At 50.7% G+C, this 16469-nt stretch overlaps 1 protein-coding gene across 1 annotated transcript in view; it reads right to left on the bottom strand.

Moving 5' to 3' along the window:
* The window catches only part of ntng2b (netrin g2b), a 57675-nt gene extending 43514 nt beyond the window's left edge, over positions 1-14161 (bottom strand). Inside the window, exons 1-2 of the mRNA XM_076013912.1 lie at positions 13642-14161; positions 11608-12389 (exon numbers count right to left, since the gene is read on the bottom strand). Coding sequence (XP_075870027.1) covers positions 11608-11856 — 249 coding nt within the window. The 5' untranslated portion in view covers positions 11857-12389; positions 13642-14161. The remainder of the gene's footprint in view (positions 1-11607; positions 12390-13641) is intronic.
* Positions 14162-16469: the final 2308 nt, after the last annotated feature.

Below are 16469 nucleotides of genomic sequence, written 5' to 3'. Positions count from 1 at the left end.
TAGACTAGGCACATACTGCTGTAAAATAATTCTTTCATCATATGGAACCTTTTACTTGTGGTTGAATAAAACCGTAAAACCCCCCCCCAAAAAACAGTTGTTAACACAAAATTGTCTAACGTTGCGTAAGAACCACATCCACTCCCTTCTTCTTACATCAGCTAATGATGCGCTCCGGCTAAGTACAAACTCCTCTAAATTAATCAAACGCCACTAATTAGAATAACACCAAGTAATTACCACCAAATGAACATGAGGCAGTTGCCCATTTAATTACGCAGGCCGACGCGGTCTTCACTGACATGTGACCGGAGACGCGAGTGTCTTTCAGGAACTTCTTTTGGCTCCTTGACGTCTCAGTCGCAGCGACTTAAGAGACGCCTTCGACGAACAGAAGCCTGAGTCCTCTCCCAGGTGAGAGAGGGGGAGGTTCCCCTTTCATTTAATCATATATCAGAGCTGACACTCCCTCCCCCATCTCCACCCCTCATCCCCATTGTGTCCTGAAGGGGCCCGCAGAGGGCCGGGGTGCGTCTTAATGAAAGGCGCCTTCGGCTCCTTGCCAACGGCGACTCGGGGGCTTAAAAGTTAACTTGCGAAACAGCAACAACAGGATGCGCGAAGGTCAAGAGGACGGCGCATCATCGGCGTCTTTGCATAGACAGCAGAGCGCCGCTGCCGCTCGTACAACTCCAGAGGATTGATCCGTCTCTTCCGGCGAGGTGCCGAGACTTTCAAGCTGTGACAGCCCCTCAGAACTCGCTCGTCGACCAGATTATTCAGGAGTAGGCGCCCGTCGCTTACCTGCCTTAAGCCGCCGCCTTTTTTATTCTCAGCTGGAGATTTCCGGCCGTCACTCTCGCACGGAGAAAGACAAATTCATTATACGCTCGGATATTTCAAGGCGCGAGCAGGACCCGCGTCGCCCGCGACCTACGTCTCGCCCCAGACTTTCTCAATTCCGTGTTTCTAATTCCCACCCCCCACACCCCCCACTGGACACGTTGAGACACATTTACATACGTTTGACGAGGACACGGGTGTCGCTTACGATCGTAAACCAGTTATCGGACGTCCACGTCGCCGCAGACGTTAAATATTTGCGCAGGGATCCTCGGAAGTCATCCGTCTCGCTGCTGCTTCATTTGCAAGATGCCGCCGTAATGCACTCTTTAGATTGTGAAAGCTGCACGCGGCCCCAGGATGGACTAATTAGACGGTTGAGAGGACATCATTTTCTCTAGTATTTAGTCATGAATGAATCTAATGTACAGCTAATCAAAGGCGTCCTGATTATTTTTTGCATTGTTTCCTGCACGGTTCTCGTCGTCACCATCGTCATCAGATGAAGCCCTTTTTGCCCCACGTCTCCAACCGTCTCCTCCAGCTCTGCACTTCCTGATTGCATTGCGCAGCCCGCGTGATCTCTCATTCGCCGACGCTAACCTAATAGCCGCGATGCATTTTTGCTGCTTTTCCGCTAAACCGCCGCTTGACAGAAACCAGAGTGAGTCTTAAAATATCCTCCACTTCCTCCCTTTTCTTCTCCGCTCCGGTCTTTATTTTCTCGCTCTGAGTGATGTCGCCGGTCCCGCCGCCGACGGCCGCGTCTGCCGTCTCGTCTCGATGATGTTGCCCGGCGAGGTAATGACAATGGTGTCAGGTAAACAACGAGAAGAAAAAAAACGAACTAAACAACGCCAGCAGGAGCCAGTCGTTAGTTTGGGGATATTTTTAGGTACTTCAATAATGTATGACAGGGAACAAATGACAGACGGTAGTAAGACGCAAAGTGGGTCATGTTGGAATTCTAATCCGAGCCGCAGCAGGCATCCAATATTTGTTCGAGCAAGGCACTAAAAATTTAACGTCAGATCGCAGCGGCGACGCTGTATTTAAAATTTAGGGAGTTTTTTTTTTTTTCTGTCATTTTAAGACTTCACGAAGTGAACCACTTTGTGTTAGTGCACAGTTGTGAAGCGGCTGACTTCACAAAACCAGCAGCTTTTCCGAGGTCATATGATTGACCATCATATGGACCTATAGTTTGAACCTAAATAACCAAATCAGAAAGATTTTTTCAGATTGTTGCAAAATTACCTTCAGAAAATGTTTTTTTTTTTTTTTTTTTTGTTTCACAGTGCCATCACACCTTAAATCCATCTTTCATATCTACTGTCAAAGACTTTTAAGGCTTCTAAAGCCCCTATAAATAGCACATTCTGCGATCGGTGGGATGAAAACGCGTGGCTGTCAGCAGGGGGCCTTCACATGGAAGAACAAACGCACAAGTCGTGGACAAAGGCGATGCGTGGTTTTTTTGTGTGTGTTTGTATCTGGATAATTTCTTGTGGATACACGATGTGCTTTTAAAATGATGAAGGGTTTTGAAAGGAACGCTGCGTGTTCTTGGACCTCAACGCGATCATTTCGAAATTTGTTTTTTCTGATTGGTGGACTTGAGTACATGCCTGGTGCAGGACAATGTAACTGTTGCCAGTCCAGGCTGGACCAGATTCCAATGCATCCAACCAAGGTCGTATATCTCCGACTCCAGGCCAGCTAGTCATGCTGGAGTAATGGCACGTGTGTCATTACTCCTGTTATACATTTTATGTACTCTTAAAAAGAAAAGATTCTGGAACTATTATATTTTGAGGTGGAAACACAGCGTAGCGCTGCTTTGAATGTCCAGGAGGGGGTGTCTACACGTTTTGTAGCATGGAGTGAAGCTGATCAAAATGAATCCAGCCAACTCGACCATCTACAAAAGCGCTCAGAGGCTCCAGAGACGTGTAGCTGCACCATCTAAGGAGGTTCCATGATATCGCTGAGCACCGTCGCCTGTCTCCGCCTCCTTTTCCGTTGCACTTGACTTATTCTTTCTCCTGACGCCAGAAAGCTGCACCTGCCGTCACCTCCTCCTCCTCCTCCTCCTCCTCCTCCCACTCTGAGCGGAAGTTGCCGTGCCCGCCGCCGTGACAAGTGAGCACCCACTCGAATAAATCCACTCCAGTGGCAACTCTGACTAAAGCGTAAATTACAATCACGCGAAACCAGATTAAACATCATTTGATTTATTGCGAGGCCGCAAATGGGGGGGAATCAAGTAAAGTACATTTAAAAAAAAAAAAAGGAGTCCAAAGATAAGCAAACGCTGAGCTTGTTGCTGAGATTAGCTGCACGGCAAACGCAGTGCACTTCAGTGCAGTGCAGTGCAGTGCAGTGCAGTGCAGTGCAGTGCGGGGAAACAAGATCCGTCTGATAATCTGTCCCTCCCTCTTCTCACCACAGCAGCGGCGAAGCCTTGTCCTCTGTCTGATAACCCAATTATCTCCCTCTCACTGACTCAGGCAGAGATCACTGTCTACACAAACGCACTTGGGATGATCATCTACATGGCTCATAACAAACCGAAAAGGGGCTAATTAGACTTTTTGAGTCGCACGGGGGGGGGAGCGAGTGGTCACTCTTTCCTTTTTCTCCTCGTTTTTTTCCACCCTACCCCCGCCCGCCATTGTGACAGCTCCCCACGAGCACAGCTCCCGGACCTCGGCCAAGACACACGTCGACACACGCCCGAGTGGATTAGCACGCTGTTGTTCTGGGAGATGACCCTCGGCCTACAAATCCTATTGAAAATGATCACGCTGTCACACTGTCCCAGATAGCACTCCGTTTAGCTTCTGAGGTGCCACAAAAAAAAAAAAGACCCTTTTCTTCCTCTTGGTTATTGTTGTTGTTGCTCTGCCAGGTGGAAAACAAACAAAATAGATAGATAGATACAGTAGATAGATAGGTAGATAGATAGATAGATAGAAACAGTAGATAGATAGATAGAAACAGTAGATAGATAGATAGATACAGTAGATAGATAGATAGATAGATATGGATTGATAGATAGATACAGTAGATAGATAGATAGATATAGATATACATGTGTTTATATATGTACTGTATATATGCATGTATATATTTTTATCTACATATACACATGTATTTATATATATATCTATATCCATATATACTGTATATATACACATATATGTATGTGCGTGTATATATGTATATATATATATATATATATATATATATATATATACATATATATATATTTATATAGACATATATATATTTTTACACACACATACATATATATGTATATAAATATATATATATGTGTATATATGTATGTATGTACATACATACATATATGTGTGTGTTACATCTCATCTGTGTTTCATTAGAGCCACAGGGTGCACAGCGTTGACCTACTGTCCACTCGGACCTCCCATTAGGATTAACCATGTTATGTAGGCAGGAAGATTTTTCCTTTTTTTTTTTTCATCCCTGACGAGAGGCTCAGGCGTGAGGCGACGTCGAAGGCCAGCCCACCTCGTCCTCCATCGCACCGCCCTGCACACCACCACGCCACCACCCGCGCGTCCCACAAACATCCGGGGAAACACACTTTTGTTTGCACACACACACACACACACACACACACACACACACACACACATACCCGCGGATACCCGGCCAACTGCTGCGGCAGGTGGCCCGCAACACTAAGCCCCTCCGGCAATTATCCTCGCTGGGATCCCGTCGCCACGACAACAGCCGCCGCCGCGGCCCCCGCCGACGAGCCACGTCCTTGTTTTCTCGCTCGTGAGGGAAAACAACGCCACTTGGAACGATCTTGGGGAAAAACAACCTAAACAACAGCAACGAAACAAAACTTCTGGTGGGCTCAACTTCGTCCGGCGATTCAGTTTTCCTTCAGAAAAGCTGCGCCCCCCCCCCCCCCCCCTTTGCATTCAAAGCCATTCAATTTCCTCTCGGAAAAAAATAATTCTGTCTCTTGCCTTCTCATCGCGCTTCCTTTTTACTTCTTCTTCTCCGAGAATTTTTTGGAGGTACACTGCCAGCAGGGGGAATAAAGGTTGGAGCATTTGAAGGGACATCAAATAAAGTGACCGGACCATTAAAAAGGCCCCAGCAGTGAGGGAGGAAATAACATTGCTTTTCCAGAACAAAAACGTGGTTGTTTGGCTTTTCCATCATACTGGAAATAGCTGAGTGTCTGCGGTGCGTCTGTGTCTGTTTGTCTACAGTATCATTGCGACATTTCAATCGCTCCATGAAGGGGCGCATTGCTGGAAGTAAGATCCTTTGCAGGGTTTCAAACGGTGGCAAAATGTTTCAAATGCGTTTTTTTTTTTTTTTTGGCGTGGGCAGGTGTTGTTTATGTCTGCGTTTGCATGTGAGCCGAAGTCAGTGTTTACTGTAGGCAAGTGTGATTTATGCTGGGGGTGGAGAGAAGAAGAAGAAGAAGAAGAAAGAGGAAGAAAGAGGACAAAGAGGCGGGACTTGTCCTCGCGACGAGTTAAATCGGGAAGTTGGCGCAGAATTTTTTGGGAACGCACGCACCTTGAGAGGACGGGTTATCCGGGCGAAAGCGCCGGGTTCGTTGCTCCGTGTGCGCTGATGCGGGCAGGTAAAAGCCGTAATATTTTATTGATGTCGTTAAATCTAAACCAGCCACACAGAAGGAGATGTAGATAAAGGAGGCCAGACGGGCCCGGAAAGGGATTTAGAGCTTTGAGACGAGAGCCGTTGTGGATTGTGCTCGACTTTCCTTAAAAGTCTTTTCGGGTTGTTGCTGCTATTTGCACCCCTGGAAGATTCACACACTCTCTCTCTTTGTGTGTGTGTGTGTGTGTGTGTGTGTGTGTGTGTCTTTGCTTTAACTTTCAGATGTTTCGCGGTGAAAATGTCACGTCATTAACGCAGACTTTGCAACTTTGTTTCGTGCCCGTGGGCCAGACGGAATAAAACAGGAAGTCTTTGTCGGAACAAGAACATAGACAAGCGTCTGCATGGACGGACTGGTTTCTAATCGGACTGGACCAGGGGTGGGCAAACTGTTTGCCTTGTGGGTTCTAAAATTTGACATAGGGGCTGCAGCAGGAACAGATGTAGTGTTTTAGTGACCCATATATATATAAATATAAATATATCATGGAATATGTAGAAAAGGTGCTTTAATGTCTATTGAAAATGAACCCAAACAAAATATGTCTTTGAAGCCCCGAAGTACTTAGCTCTTAAAACACTGACAAAAAATGGATGCAATCCAGCGATTATATTACTAATTTATGATTCACGATTGGTGGGGCGGATTAAAAAGCCTAACAGGCCGCACTTAAGGACGGTGACAACCGCCGTCCCATTATTCCACGCCGAGGAGCTCTTGAGAACAACCTCGGCGATGTTGTGCGCGTCGTCGCCGCCGCCCAATCAGGGAAGGGCAGGCAAGCTGCTCGCTACACTTCGGCCTGTCTAAGCCCCTGCAGCCGATCCCTCTTAGTGTCGCCTGGGCGAGAGATAAATCTCACTTAGAACCATCCTGCTGCTCTGCCAACACGTCTAAACACACCCTGATCACTTTCAACTGTCTCCTAATGGGGGAAGTGAGCCACCGCCACTGCAACCGCCGCCACGTCACTGCATCGTGGCCCCGCCCCTGCCCACCCCCACCTCCTCCTCCTCCCGCCCCCCCCATCCCTCCGTCACGCCCCTCTCGGCCGAAGCTGCACCTCCACTCACCTCCGAGTGTGTATTATTAGAAACGCCGGCCACCTGCTCTTGCTTTTTACATCAGGGAGGAGCATCAGGGGTGGCTCACTGCTGTGTGTGTGTGTGTGTGTGTGTGTGTGTGTGTGTGTGTGTGTGTGTGTGTGTGTGTGTGTGTGTGTGTGTGTGTGTGTGTGTGCGTGCGCGCGCGCGCGCGTGGCCCTTTTCGCATGGCCTGGATGGCGGGCTGGCTGGGCAGGCCAGGCCAGGCCAGGCCAGGCCTGCCCAGCCGGGCCCAGCCTCCGAGCCTGGGCCGCGCTGGCCAGAGAGGCAGGAGGCCGGATGGCCGGCGGCCCAGTCTGATCCACGCTACCAGCTGCCATCTTCTCTCCCCCTCCCCTAGCCCCGCCCCCCCCCCCACCGCCCCCGCCACCCTTCCTGCATGCTTCCCTACCGCTGCTGCGCGCCTCTCTCTCTCTCTCTCTCTCTCTCTCTGTCTCTCTCTCTCTCTCTCTCTCTCCTCCCGTGTCTATTTTTAGAGCTGGCTGATTTTCTGCCGTCTAAAACGGGCAAATGTGTTGTGAAACAGGCACAGGTGAGGGCTTTTTCTTTCTTCCCCTCGCCGCCGCTGCCGTTGTCGTCGCCACCGGTGTATGTCGTCGATCGTCCTGCCCCCCCCCCCCCCCCCCCCCCCCGCCCCACCTCCTCCTCCGGTTTGCAGGGCCTGTTAAAATTCTGGTGTAGGTACAAAATCTACGAGATCTTTCCCGGGGGCCCGCACGGTTTCTAGCGATTTCAATGACGTGGCAAACTGTCAACTGTCAACTGTGTTGGCTAAGTGGTGTCTGTAAGGCTACGGCAAGTCTATTGGGACAAACTACATCGCAGTCGAATGAACGAACAAGATAGATGTGATATGTCCATATATACCGTGAGGCTAATAGACTTGCCGTCAGACCCTGGACAGATCCGGTAGCCCGGACAGATTTTGTAGCGACACCGGCACGGGTGCGAGCGCACACATACGCACACGCACACACACACACACACACACACACACACACACAAATTTGCATTTGGCAGCTTTCTGTGTCCCCCTCTATCTCCCTCCCACCCAGAGAGAGAGAGAGAGAGGGAGAGGGAGAGAGAGAGAGAGAGAGAGAGAGAGACGGTTGATTGAAGGTTTTTGGGTCGGAATCAAATAAGCGGCAATAACAAACAGCGGCGCGGCGAGACCTCCGCTGTTCGCCGCAGCAGCACTCTGAGTTCTTTTTGTTTGTTGCGCGGACACATTGCGCGTGCGTGCACTTGCGGGTGTGTGTGTGTGTGTGTGTGTGTGTGTGTGTGTGTACCACACTGTGGAACTGTGGTCTGATTTCATCTTTCTGCTTAGCTAAGCTCAGATCTTCCTCTCCGCTCCCTCATCATTAGCTACAACCCCCCACCCCTCCCCCACCTCCACCCCTTCCTGCGCCGTGCCGCCGCCGCCGCCTCGCCCCGCTCAAACAGCCTCGCTCGCTCCATCATCCTCAGCGGCAAAATCCAGGACTCCGCCGCCGCGGCCGCAGCTGGTAGCGGCGCCTCAAAGACTCTGACGAGCCACCAGCGGCGGTCAAAGCCCCGTCCTGGAGAACGACGCCTGTTCAGCGGGAGGTGGAAGAGGAGCTGGGGGTGGGGGGGAGAGAGGTTGCCGCGTTCCCCCAGAAACCAAGCAAGATAAATAGAGTGGAATAAAAATGCGTCCCGGCGGAGCCGGCGAGGCCCGAAACTACTGTACGCCGCCACTGTCGGCAGGCTACAGCGTCCCTCAATGTGGAAAACAAAGAGAGGATTTTCCCCTTGTTTTTTTTTTTTTTTAAACATTTTTTTCAATTTTTAATCAAGGCGCTCATCAGGAAAGACAAGGTAGAGAGAGAGCGAGAGAGAGGAGGAGGAGTGGGGGGCGTGGGGGGTGGGGGATTATTTTGCATCTTCCGCAGTACGTCTCCAGTCTTATTAAGGATGAGCAGCTCTGGGTGATGCAGCCTTTTTTTTTCTCTCTTTTTTTTTTGTTGCCCTGACTGACTTTCCCTCCACTTGTGGGATCGCTGATTGAGCGAATGTAAATGTACACCAATTAGATAAGAAACCGGCTCCTCTGTAAAGCTGCCACCATCCGGGGGGGGGGGGGGTGGCGTTGTGGGAGGGAGGAAAAAAAAAAATTGCTGCTGCTGCTGCTCGCCCTGAAAGTAAATGATCTGTAGAGCAATAACCCTCAAGTGATACTGAGCTGCCGAGTCCAAACACAGGACAGAGGACGGTGAAGGGCCTGTGATTCCCCTCACTGCTGTGTGTGTAGATGAGTTTGAGCCTTTCGGTGCATAAAAAAAAAACAAAATTTGTGTGTTCTCATCGACCCAAACTTCGATATTTGGTTTGGAGACGTCCAGGGACGCAAAGACGTTCTCATTTCTTCTCCTTATTACGTCGATACGTGACTGAGTTTCGTTGCACAAACAAGAATAAGTAAGTTGTGGTTTTGCCGCAGCACGGCGGAGAGAAGGGGGAGTTTAGCATTCACCGTCGGCCCGCCCGTTTCCCATCGTGCTTTGCTTTGCGCACCGGCCGGCTCACGCTGGTCCGGTTGTGGGGCGAAGGCGGCAGAAAAGCACAAGCGGCGGCGGGAGAGTTCGTTAAACTGCCGACGCTTCAGCGGGTTTCACATCTGACATGTGGATCGGGTTTCTCGCATCCAGATGGACTCACACACACACACACACACACACACAAAGACACGCAAACATTGCTGGATTACAGCTTTCTTTTTCCCCTCCATGTTTTATAACATTCAAAGTTCTATTGCTGTTAAATGCTGACTTGCACTTTTTGGTGGAGTCTTTCAGCCCATTTACACCTGCTGCTAATGGAAGCAAAAAAAAAAAAAAAAAAAAAAAAAGATCCGATCTGGCCCGATCTCCATGGTAACGGCGCCGGAGTTGCTTCTGCCGCTCGGCAGGACATCGTTATCGTGGCGGGGTGTGAGGTCGCCGGGTGGGCGGGGCCTGTCTGTCCTCTTTCTCTCTATTTTAGCGAGACGAGACGACGAGAGCCGTCGCTAGCTAGCAGACGTGTAACAAGTCTACCAGGTTCTTCTTGGCAGGCTTATCTTAAAGTAAGACTTCCCTCACCAGGACTTGGACACACTTTGATGCCAGCGGTGCAAACGAGGCCGCTGGTCTTTGCAAGATCGCCCGCGCTGAAGGGCTACTCTGTTATCGCTGCGTCACCTCTCATTAAACTTCAGCCCTGCAAGCTCTTCACTCTCCCTCGGGGACACTAGGGGGCATCGCAATCTTCCGCGGCCGCAAACGACCCGGGAAGAACCCAAAGTTTTCCCACTGTAAAGGCCCCTCGTCCGAGTGCCAAAGTTGCTGACTAAGACCAAGGGCTCCTTCCTGTCCCGCCCTCCCGGCCGGCCTCGACCACGCTTCTTCCCATCTCTCTCTCTCTCTCTCTCTCTCTCTCTCTCTCTCTCTCTCTCTCTCTCTCTCTCTCTCTCTGTCCATCGCTCATCAGCCCGCCAGCGCACTCTGGATCCATGCGATGGAGCAACCAACCCTTGTAAGGAAGCCCATTAAGGAGCCCATCAATATTTCATCATTGCTCACTCAGAAACATAGTTATGGAAGTTTCCAGGCCGGGGCCATTAGGGGGCAGACGTCAATACGTTATGGCAGCGGGCGTTTCTCTTATCCCCCCCGCCCACCAACTTCCCACCCTACCGCCCTCCCACCTCCCACCTCCCAGCAGCAGCGGCGGCCGCCAAGCCTTCGCTGTTAATTTCAAGACATGTCATCGGAGAGGCTCGCCCTCAAGACGACAGCGGTTTCCGCTACCTCCACATTAAACAAATCATTAACCATTAGGTATCCGAGCCGGTACAATATCCCTTCCTGCTCTTGTCAAATGACCCCCCCACCACACACACACACACACACACGCACACACGCACACGCACTCCCCCATCCTCTACTTCCTCCAAGCCCCGTTATCATCACTCTTGCTGATTGGAAGGAAGGAGACGGGCGCAATGGCGGTTTGTAAAAAATAAAAAATAAAAAAATGAAATCTGGTCCGCTGGTAATGAACGCCGAGCAAACACAGAGTCGACAGCAGCGTGCGCGAGCTCACGCAGGCGCCCCGCCGGACTCAGACTCTCTTGCAAACTTGTGAGATCTTGACTCACGCTTGACCAGACGGGTCTGGCGCCCACGGTTCCGGCCGACTCTGGCGAGCAGGACGCGGCAAAAGGCTTCGCCGCCGTCGGCGGAGCCAAACTTTTCCCGTCTCGCGCTCGCGGGCGTGCCAAATCTCGAGGAGCAAAACATAAAAACTTTCCATAGGGGAGGAGATGGGGAGGGGGGGGGTGTGTGTGTGGAGAGGATAGGAATGAAGAGGAGGAGGAGGAGGAGGAGGAGGGGTGAAGCTTAATAGCAGCCTTCTTTGGGATTACAATGATTTTATAACCCTTATTTCAAATTATTACACTCACATTAGCCGGGATGGGAACCCACCTGCAGGCTAAAGTGTGTTAAATATTGCTGTGGAAGACATTTTAACGAGTTTCTCCTGCAGCCTCACCCTTCGCCGTCCTTGGAACAGAGGAAGCTCCTGCTCTTTTCTTCTTCTTCTACTTTTTTTTTTTTTTAACCCGAGGAAGCGCCAAGCTCCTCATGGTGCTCAAATCAAACCGGATCCAACCGAACCCAGCCAACGCTAATGTAAACAGTACCTCCACACCAGCAGGAGGTGCAGCCATACAAATTCATTTTGTTAAGTGAGCCACTTTTTTTGTTTTGTTTTGGGATTTCACAACCCATGACCTTGTGATCTTTTACACATCATTTTTTTTTTTTTTTTGCACTGAACTTTTTCTTCTTCTTTTTTTTTTTTTTAACCAAGACTTGCAGAGCGTTTGTCATCAGCAAAAAAATAAATAAATAAAAAAAAGTCAACAGCAAACGTACTACAAAGTCCTGAGCATCAACTCACCAGCGTGCAAAACCTCTCCGGCGGGTTCCCGCAAGTGATCCCGGCCGGGTCCACCCTGATGCGCATGTAGTCTCTCATGGTCGCGGGCTTGGGCTGGCACGCGTACTGCTCCCACATGGAGCCCTCATCCGTGCTCACCAGGGACTTGCACAGTTCGTACTGGCCCAGTGCGGAGGCCAAGCAGTGCAGTAGCAGCAGCAGCAGCAGCAGCAGCAGCGGCGGCGGGGGGGAGGCGGTGTGGAGGAGCATGGCAGGCCTCAGGGGGGTGTCTGGAACCGGGTCCGGCGACGGAGCTCAGGGGCGCGTGGAGCGGCGATCATGAGGAGGAGACGGCGGACATCCGTGAGTCCATGCTGCTGCTCGGCTTGGCTTTTATTTTTTTGTTTTGTTTTTGTTTTAGTTGTTGTCGTTGTCGTCGGTGGTGTTGCTGCTGCTGCTCTGACTTGCAGGGAACGCGTGCGAGGGGATGGCCGGACGCACAAAGTCAGCGTCTTCCCGCAGGTGTCGACGGGAGGGGCACGCGATCCTGTTTTCCACTTCCTGAGGGAGATGGGCGGTGGACGGAGAGTCGGCGGCGGCAGCGAGTCTCTTTAACCATGGTGCAGCTGGGAGTCGGCTGGAGGAGGCGGATCCATGGCTCAGGGAAGCGCGGAGGAAAGTGCGCAGCTGCCCCGGCGGGATGGAGGAGAAGTTGCTGCTGCTGCTGCTGCTGCTGCTGCTGCTGCTGCTGCTTCAGGTGCATCCATTGGACATGTTGCAGCTGCGGAGCTCCGCTGATTGTCCTGCAGATGCGACAAGTCAGGGTTTTAGTGGCAGACAGAGAAAACAAAATTCGCCTCCCCTGAAACGACAATGAAAAGTTATATGAAGCACTTTTTCTCTCATTGTGAGATTAGGATGACAACTTTTTTGACAGTCAGATTTTACATTTTTGTGTGTGTGTGTGTGTGTGTGTGTGTGTGTGTGTGTGTGTGTGTGTGTGTTTACACAAAGCCTTCTATTAACTTCGCGGTGACGAGTTGTGCCTGAAAAACGAGGCGCCGGCTTTTGCGTGGATCGCCTGGTGCGTAAAAACACGTGCTGCTGCCCAGCGCCTCGTGTGCCTTAGCAGCTGTGTTTGCCCGCAGATGAAAAGCAGGTAGTGCCCCGGTATTTGGTGTATATGTTCATTTGAAACACGAAAAAACAACAACAACAACCAAAACAATTAATTATTCGAAAATCGAAAAAACCTCAAACTGCGCGCAATTTAACATTTTTGATCTTCACTAAAATTAAATAAAGAACTTACCTTAAAAAAAAAAAAAAAAAAAAAAAAAGTAATCCAGAGTCAAGTCCGCATTCCAAACATAAACTATAACCGCGTGAGAACGCACATCAACCTGCTTCAACTGATTTCATATGTTTTATCCCAAGCAGTGGCGTCAGAATAAAAGCACCAGCAGCGCGGTGAAAGGCGGCGATATTGTGTGTGTGTGTGTGTGTGTGTGTGTGTGTGTGTGTGTGTGTGTGTGTGTGTGTGTGTGTGTGTGTGTGTGTGTGTGTGAGAGAGAGAGAGAGAGAGAAGAGAGAGCGTGTGTGCGCGTACAGCTTGCCCTCATTGATCATAATCCGCCCGTCACCGCACACGCACACGCACGGGAGCCGGCTCCGTGCACAAGCTGTCCCGCACGACGCCGTGCACTCCGGCTGGAGTTGCGCCGTCAACGCGGAGCTGGCTGCCTCCCACAGGGGCGTGTCGACACCGACGGCAGCGCGGCACCGCCGCCGCCACCCATCACATATGCATCTTATTTATTATATATAACCCCCCCCCCAAAAAATAAAAAAAAAATAAAAAAAATAGTATATTGCAGAAATAGCCGCGATAAAAAAAACAGTTTAAGCGAACCCGAAAGTCTCGCGCCGTCGCCTCTCTGTGATCATCCCGGGCTGCACCGCTCGCTCCGGAGACAAACACGCAAGAACAACAACAACAAAAAAATAGAAGTATATAAAAACGCATCGTCCCCTTCACATAACGCACATACTCACTTCTCAGGTGCATCCGCGGGCGGGATAAAGGTCAGCACTTTTTGTTGTTGTTGTTGTTGTCGTTGTTGTTGTGGTGGTTATTGCACCAAGCAAGTACCCGCACGTTCCCCGTCCCCCCCTTCTTTATCCTCCTCTCTTCGGACCAGTTTAAAAAAAAACCAGAGGGAGAGATGGAGAGATGGAGAGATAGAGAGAGAGATTCCCACCACCTCCGATCATCCACTGTACTCCGCCGCGGTCCTCCTCACTGTACTCCCGCCTGTCATCCGCCTCGTGCCCCGGACGGTCTCGCTCGCTCCTCTGTCCGAACGACACTTTCAGATATTTATTTTCAAATCTCTGCTGCCGAATGGCGCCGTGGTCGCAAGGCTGCGCACCCGGAGATCGCTGTCCTAGATCTGGTATCGCTGTCGGGATAAGAGGAAGTCGAAGAAGAAGAAGAAGAAGAAGAAGAAGAAGAAAAAAAGGAGAAGAGGGAGGAGGAAGAGGTGGGGGAAAAAGCCGGCTGGCTGGCTGGCTGGTCGGTGCTGACGGTGGGTGGGTTGGGTGGGAGACTGGAATCCAGCGTCAAGGAGTATCAAAAGTATAAAATATTGACTTTGAGGAAAGGCTTGTGCCCGCCCTGCTCCCCCCACCCTCTCCGCTCCGCTCCTCTCCGCCTCCTCCTACTTTACAAGCTCGGGTTTACCCGGGATGCTCAAGGGCAGAAAGAGAGAAAAATATTACCCTCCCTCCCTCCCTCCCTCCTTCGCTCTCTCTCTCCATCTCTCTCTCTCTCTCTCTCCCTCTCTCTCTCACTCTCTCTCTCCCTCCCTCCCTCCCTCCCCCTCTCGGTTAATGCCCAGGCTAAATCCTTTTACCATCACTTTCAATCACTATCTGAGCTTTTATCTGCTGGAGCTCTGCTGCCTGTTCCGGGTTCCCCCTCTCCTCTTCTCCAAACTCTCTTCCCCACCGGGCTCCGCTTCACAGCCCCCTGCCCGGCTTCAAGGACCGGTTTCGTGCCTGTGTGTGTGTGTGTGTGTGTGTGTGTGTGTGTGTGTAGGTGTGTAGGGAAGACCCAGCGTTAAACTGCCTTCCCTCTCTCTACTCTATAGCGGGACATGCCTGCGTCCCTTCATCCCCTCCACCTCCGCCTCCTCCCTGTAGGTCTGCCGCTGGATGCTGACCTGCAATAACGCCTCCCCCTAATACTCTACCTATTGCTGCAGTTAATGAAATTTTAATCATCAGCCCGGCGTAGTTATCCGTGGATCTGACAGCGGGGTTGACTTTGCATTGATGCGCGCGGAAGCTTAAAGGGACAGTTCATGGCAATCGGCAACGCTTCTCAATCCACGGGACCGTTCCGGAGTTTCACAGAGAGAGGAGGAATATCGTCTCTAATACCGTCCACAGATTCCCCGATCTCAAGCTTTCAAACAGAAACAACACTCGCGGCGGACTGCTTGTTGTTTTGACGTATGAGGCGGCTTTATGCTAGTAGGCAAAAGGCGCACTGGCGTCTCTGAGATGGTTGCCATCATTATTGTTGCCATTACTTTCAATAGCTTGTCAGCGCCATGACTCCATTGCTCGCCAAAGTCAACGGCTGTTTTTCATCATCTCTGTGGAGGTCATCTTCGAGCCAACACTTGAACGATAGGCTTCTGTTTGGTTTGCTCGTAGCCACAAATGAACCATTGAGGAGTTTGAGAGGCAAAGCAGCCAAGTGTTTTTGTTTCTTTTTGTTTTTTTTTCACCTAGAAGGAATGAAGAATGAAGAACACAGCCTTTGTCAGTGAAATCGAGGCGCAATTTAAAGGTGAACGCTTTGGTCCCAAGGCTGCGGCTGCTTTTCCAAAGTGTCCTGCTCGGAATGCCGAAGCCCAGAAGGATTCCCATGAGAATTGAGCCGAGCCGAGCCGAGCCGAGCCGAGCCTGGCTGAGCGCGGCTGTACGAGAGGGACGCCCGGGATGGGGAAGCGCCGCATCGCTCCCGATGAGCAGATTGGGCACTTTGCCACAGGCGCGTGAATGTTGAATTTAATGTTGTGCGAATGGGCCGAATGTCGTGAGTAGCTGTTAGACCAGAAAAGTGTTACAAGAGGAGAGCGCAGACGTGTTTTATGGCTGAAAGGCCTGGTCGTGCCGGGTTTATGGCCGCTGGAAAAAGTCGAGGTGAGCCTAATGAAAGACGCTGCGGGGCTAAATCATAGAAGACTTACGGCGCCGACGCGGGAGAAACAAAAGGGGAACTTCAGGGGCTTCTTGTTACCTGATTGCAACTGCTGGACGACGTAGCTGGTGTCAACTGTCAGATTTATCCCCGGGTGGCAACAAACGTAAAGCTTTAATGTAGCTAACTAGCTAAATGAATAAATGAACTTCTGAATTAAAATAATAAATGCCCCGTTCCTTTAGCTCTATTGCAGCCTCGGTGGAAAGCAGCTGAAGTCAGTAACACCAGCGTTATGCCAAACGCGAACAGATGCACGCAACCGGCTCATAGCATGTCATGACACCAATTTCCACCGTAGAGCTGGCAGGCGTTTTGCTTATAATTTGCAAAGAAAAAAAAAAAAAAGTCTGCTGACATTTAGGGGGGATAAAAAAAAAAAAAGGTGTAAAAGACAAGGGAGGGAGAGCGAGAGAGAATAGCAGGTGTGCACGGAAATGACGAGCGCCCGTGCCAAACCTTTAGCGGCGGCGCTCGTCGGGGCGGATCAATAGTTTGTCCTTGCAGGGCTTCCTTCCAGCTTCCCTTTGCATCTTTCAGATGTGCCGTGAGCACCGTTCTGCGCTGCAGCGGTGAACTCGACTGTGAAAGGACTGTGGGTCCTTCTCGG

This window comes from Nelusetta ayraudi, unplaced genomic scaffold (genome assembly GCF_046127955.1).
Source record: "Nelusetta ayraudi isolate G7.1 ecotype Tasmania unplaced genomic scaffold, CSIRO-AGI_Nayr_v1 ptg000160l, whole genome shotgun sequence".
Taxonomy (NCBI): domain Eukaryota; kingdom Metazoa; phylum Chordata; class Actinopteri; order Tetraodontiformes; family Monacanthidae; genus Nelusetta; species Nelusetta ayraudi.
This window is presented reverse-complemented; position numbering and strand designations above follow the sequence as displayed.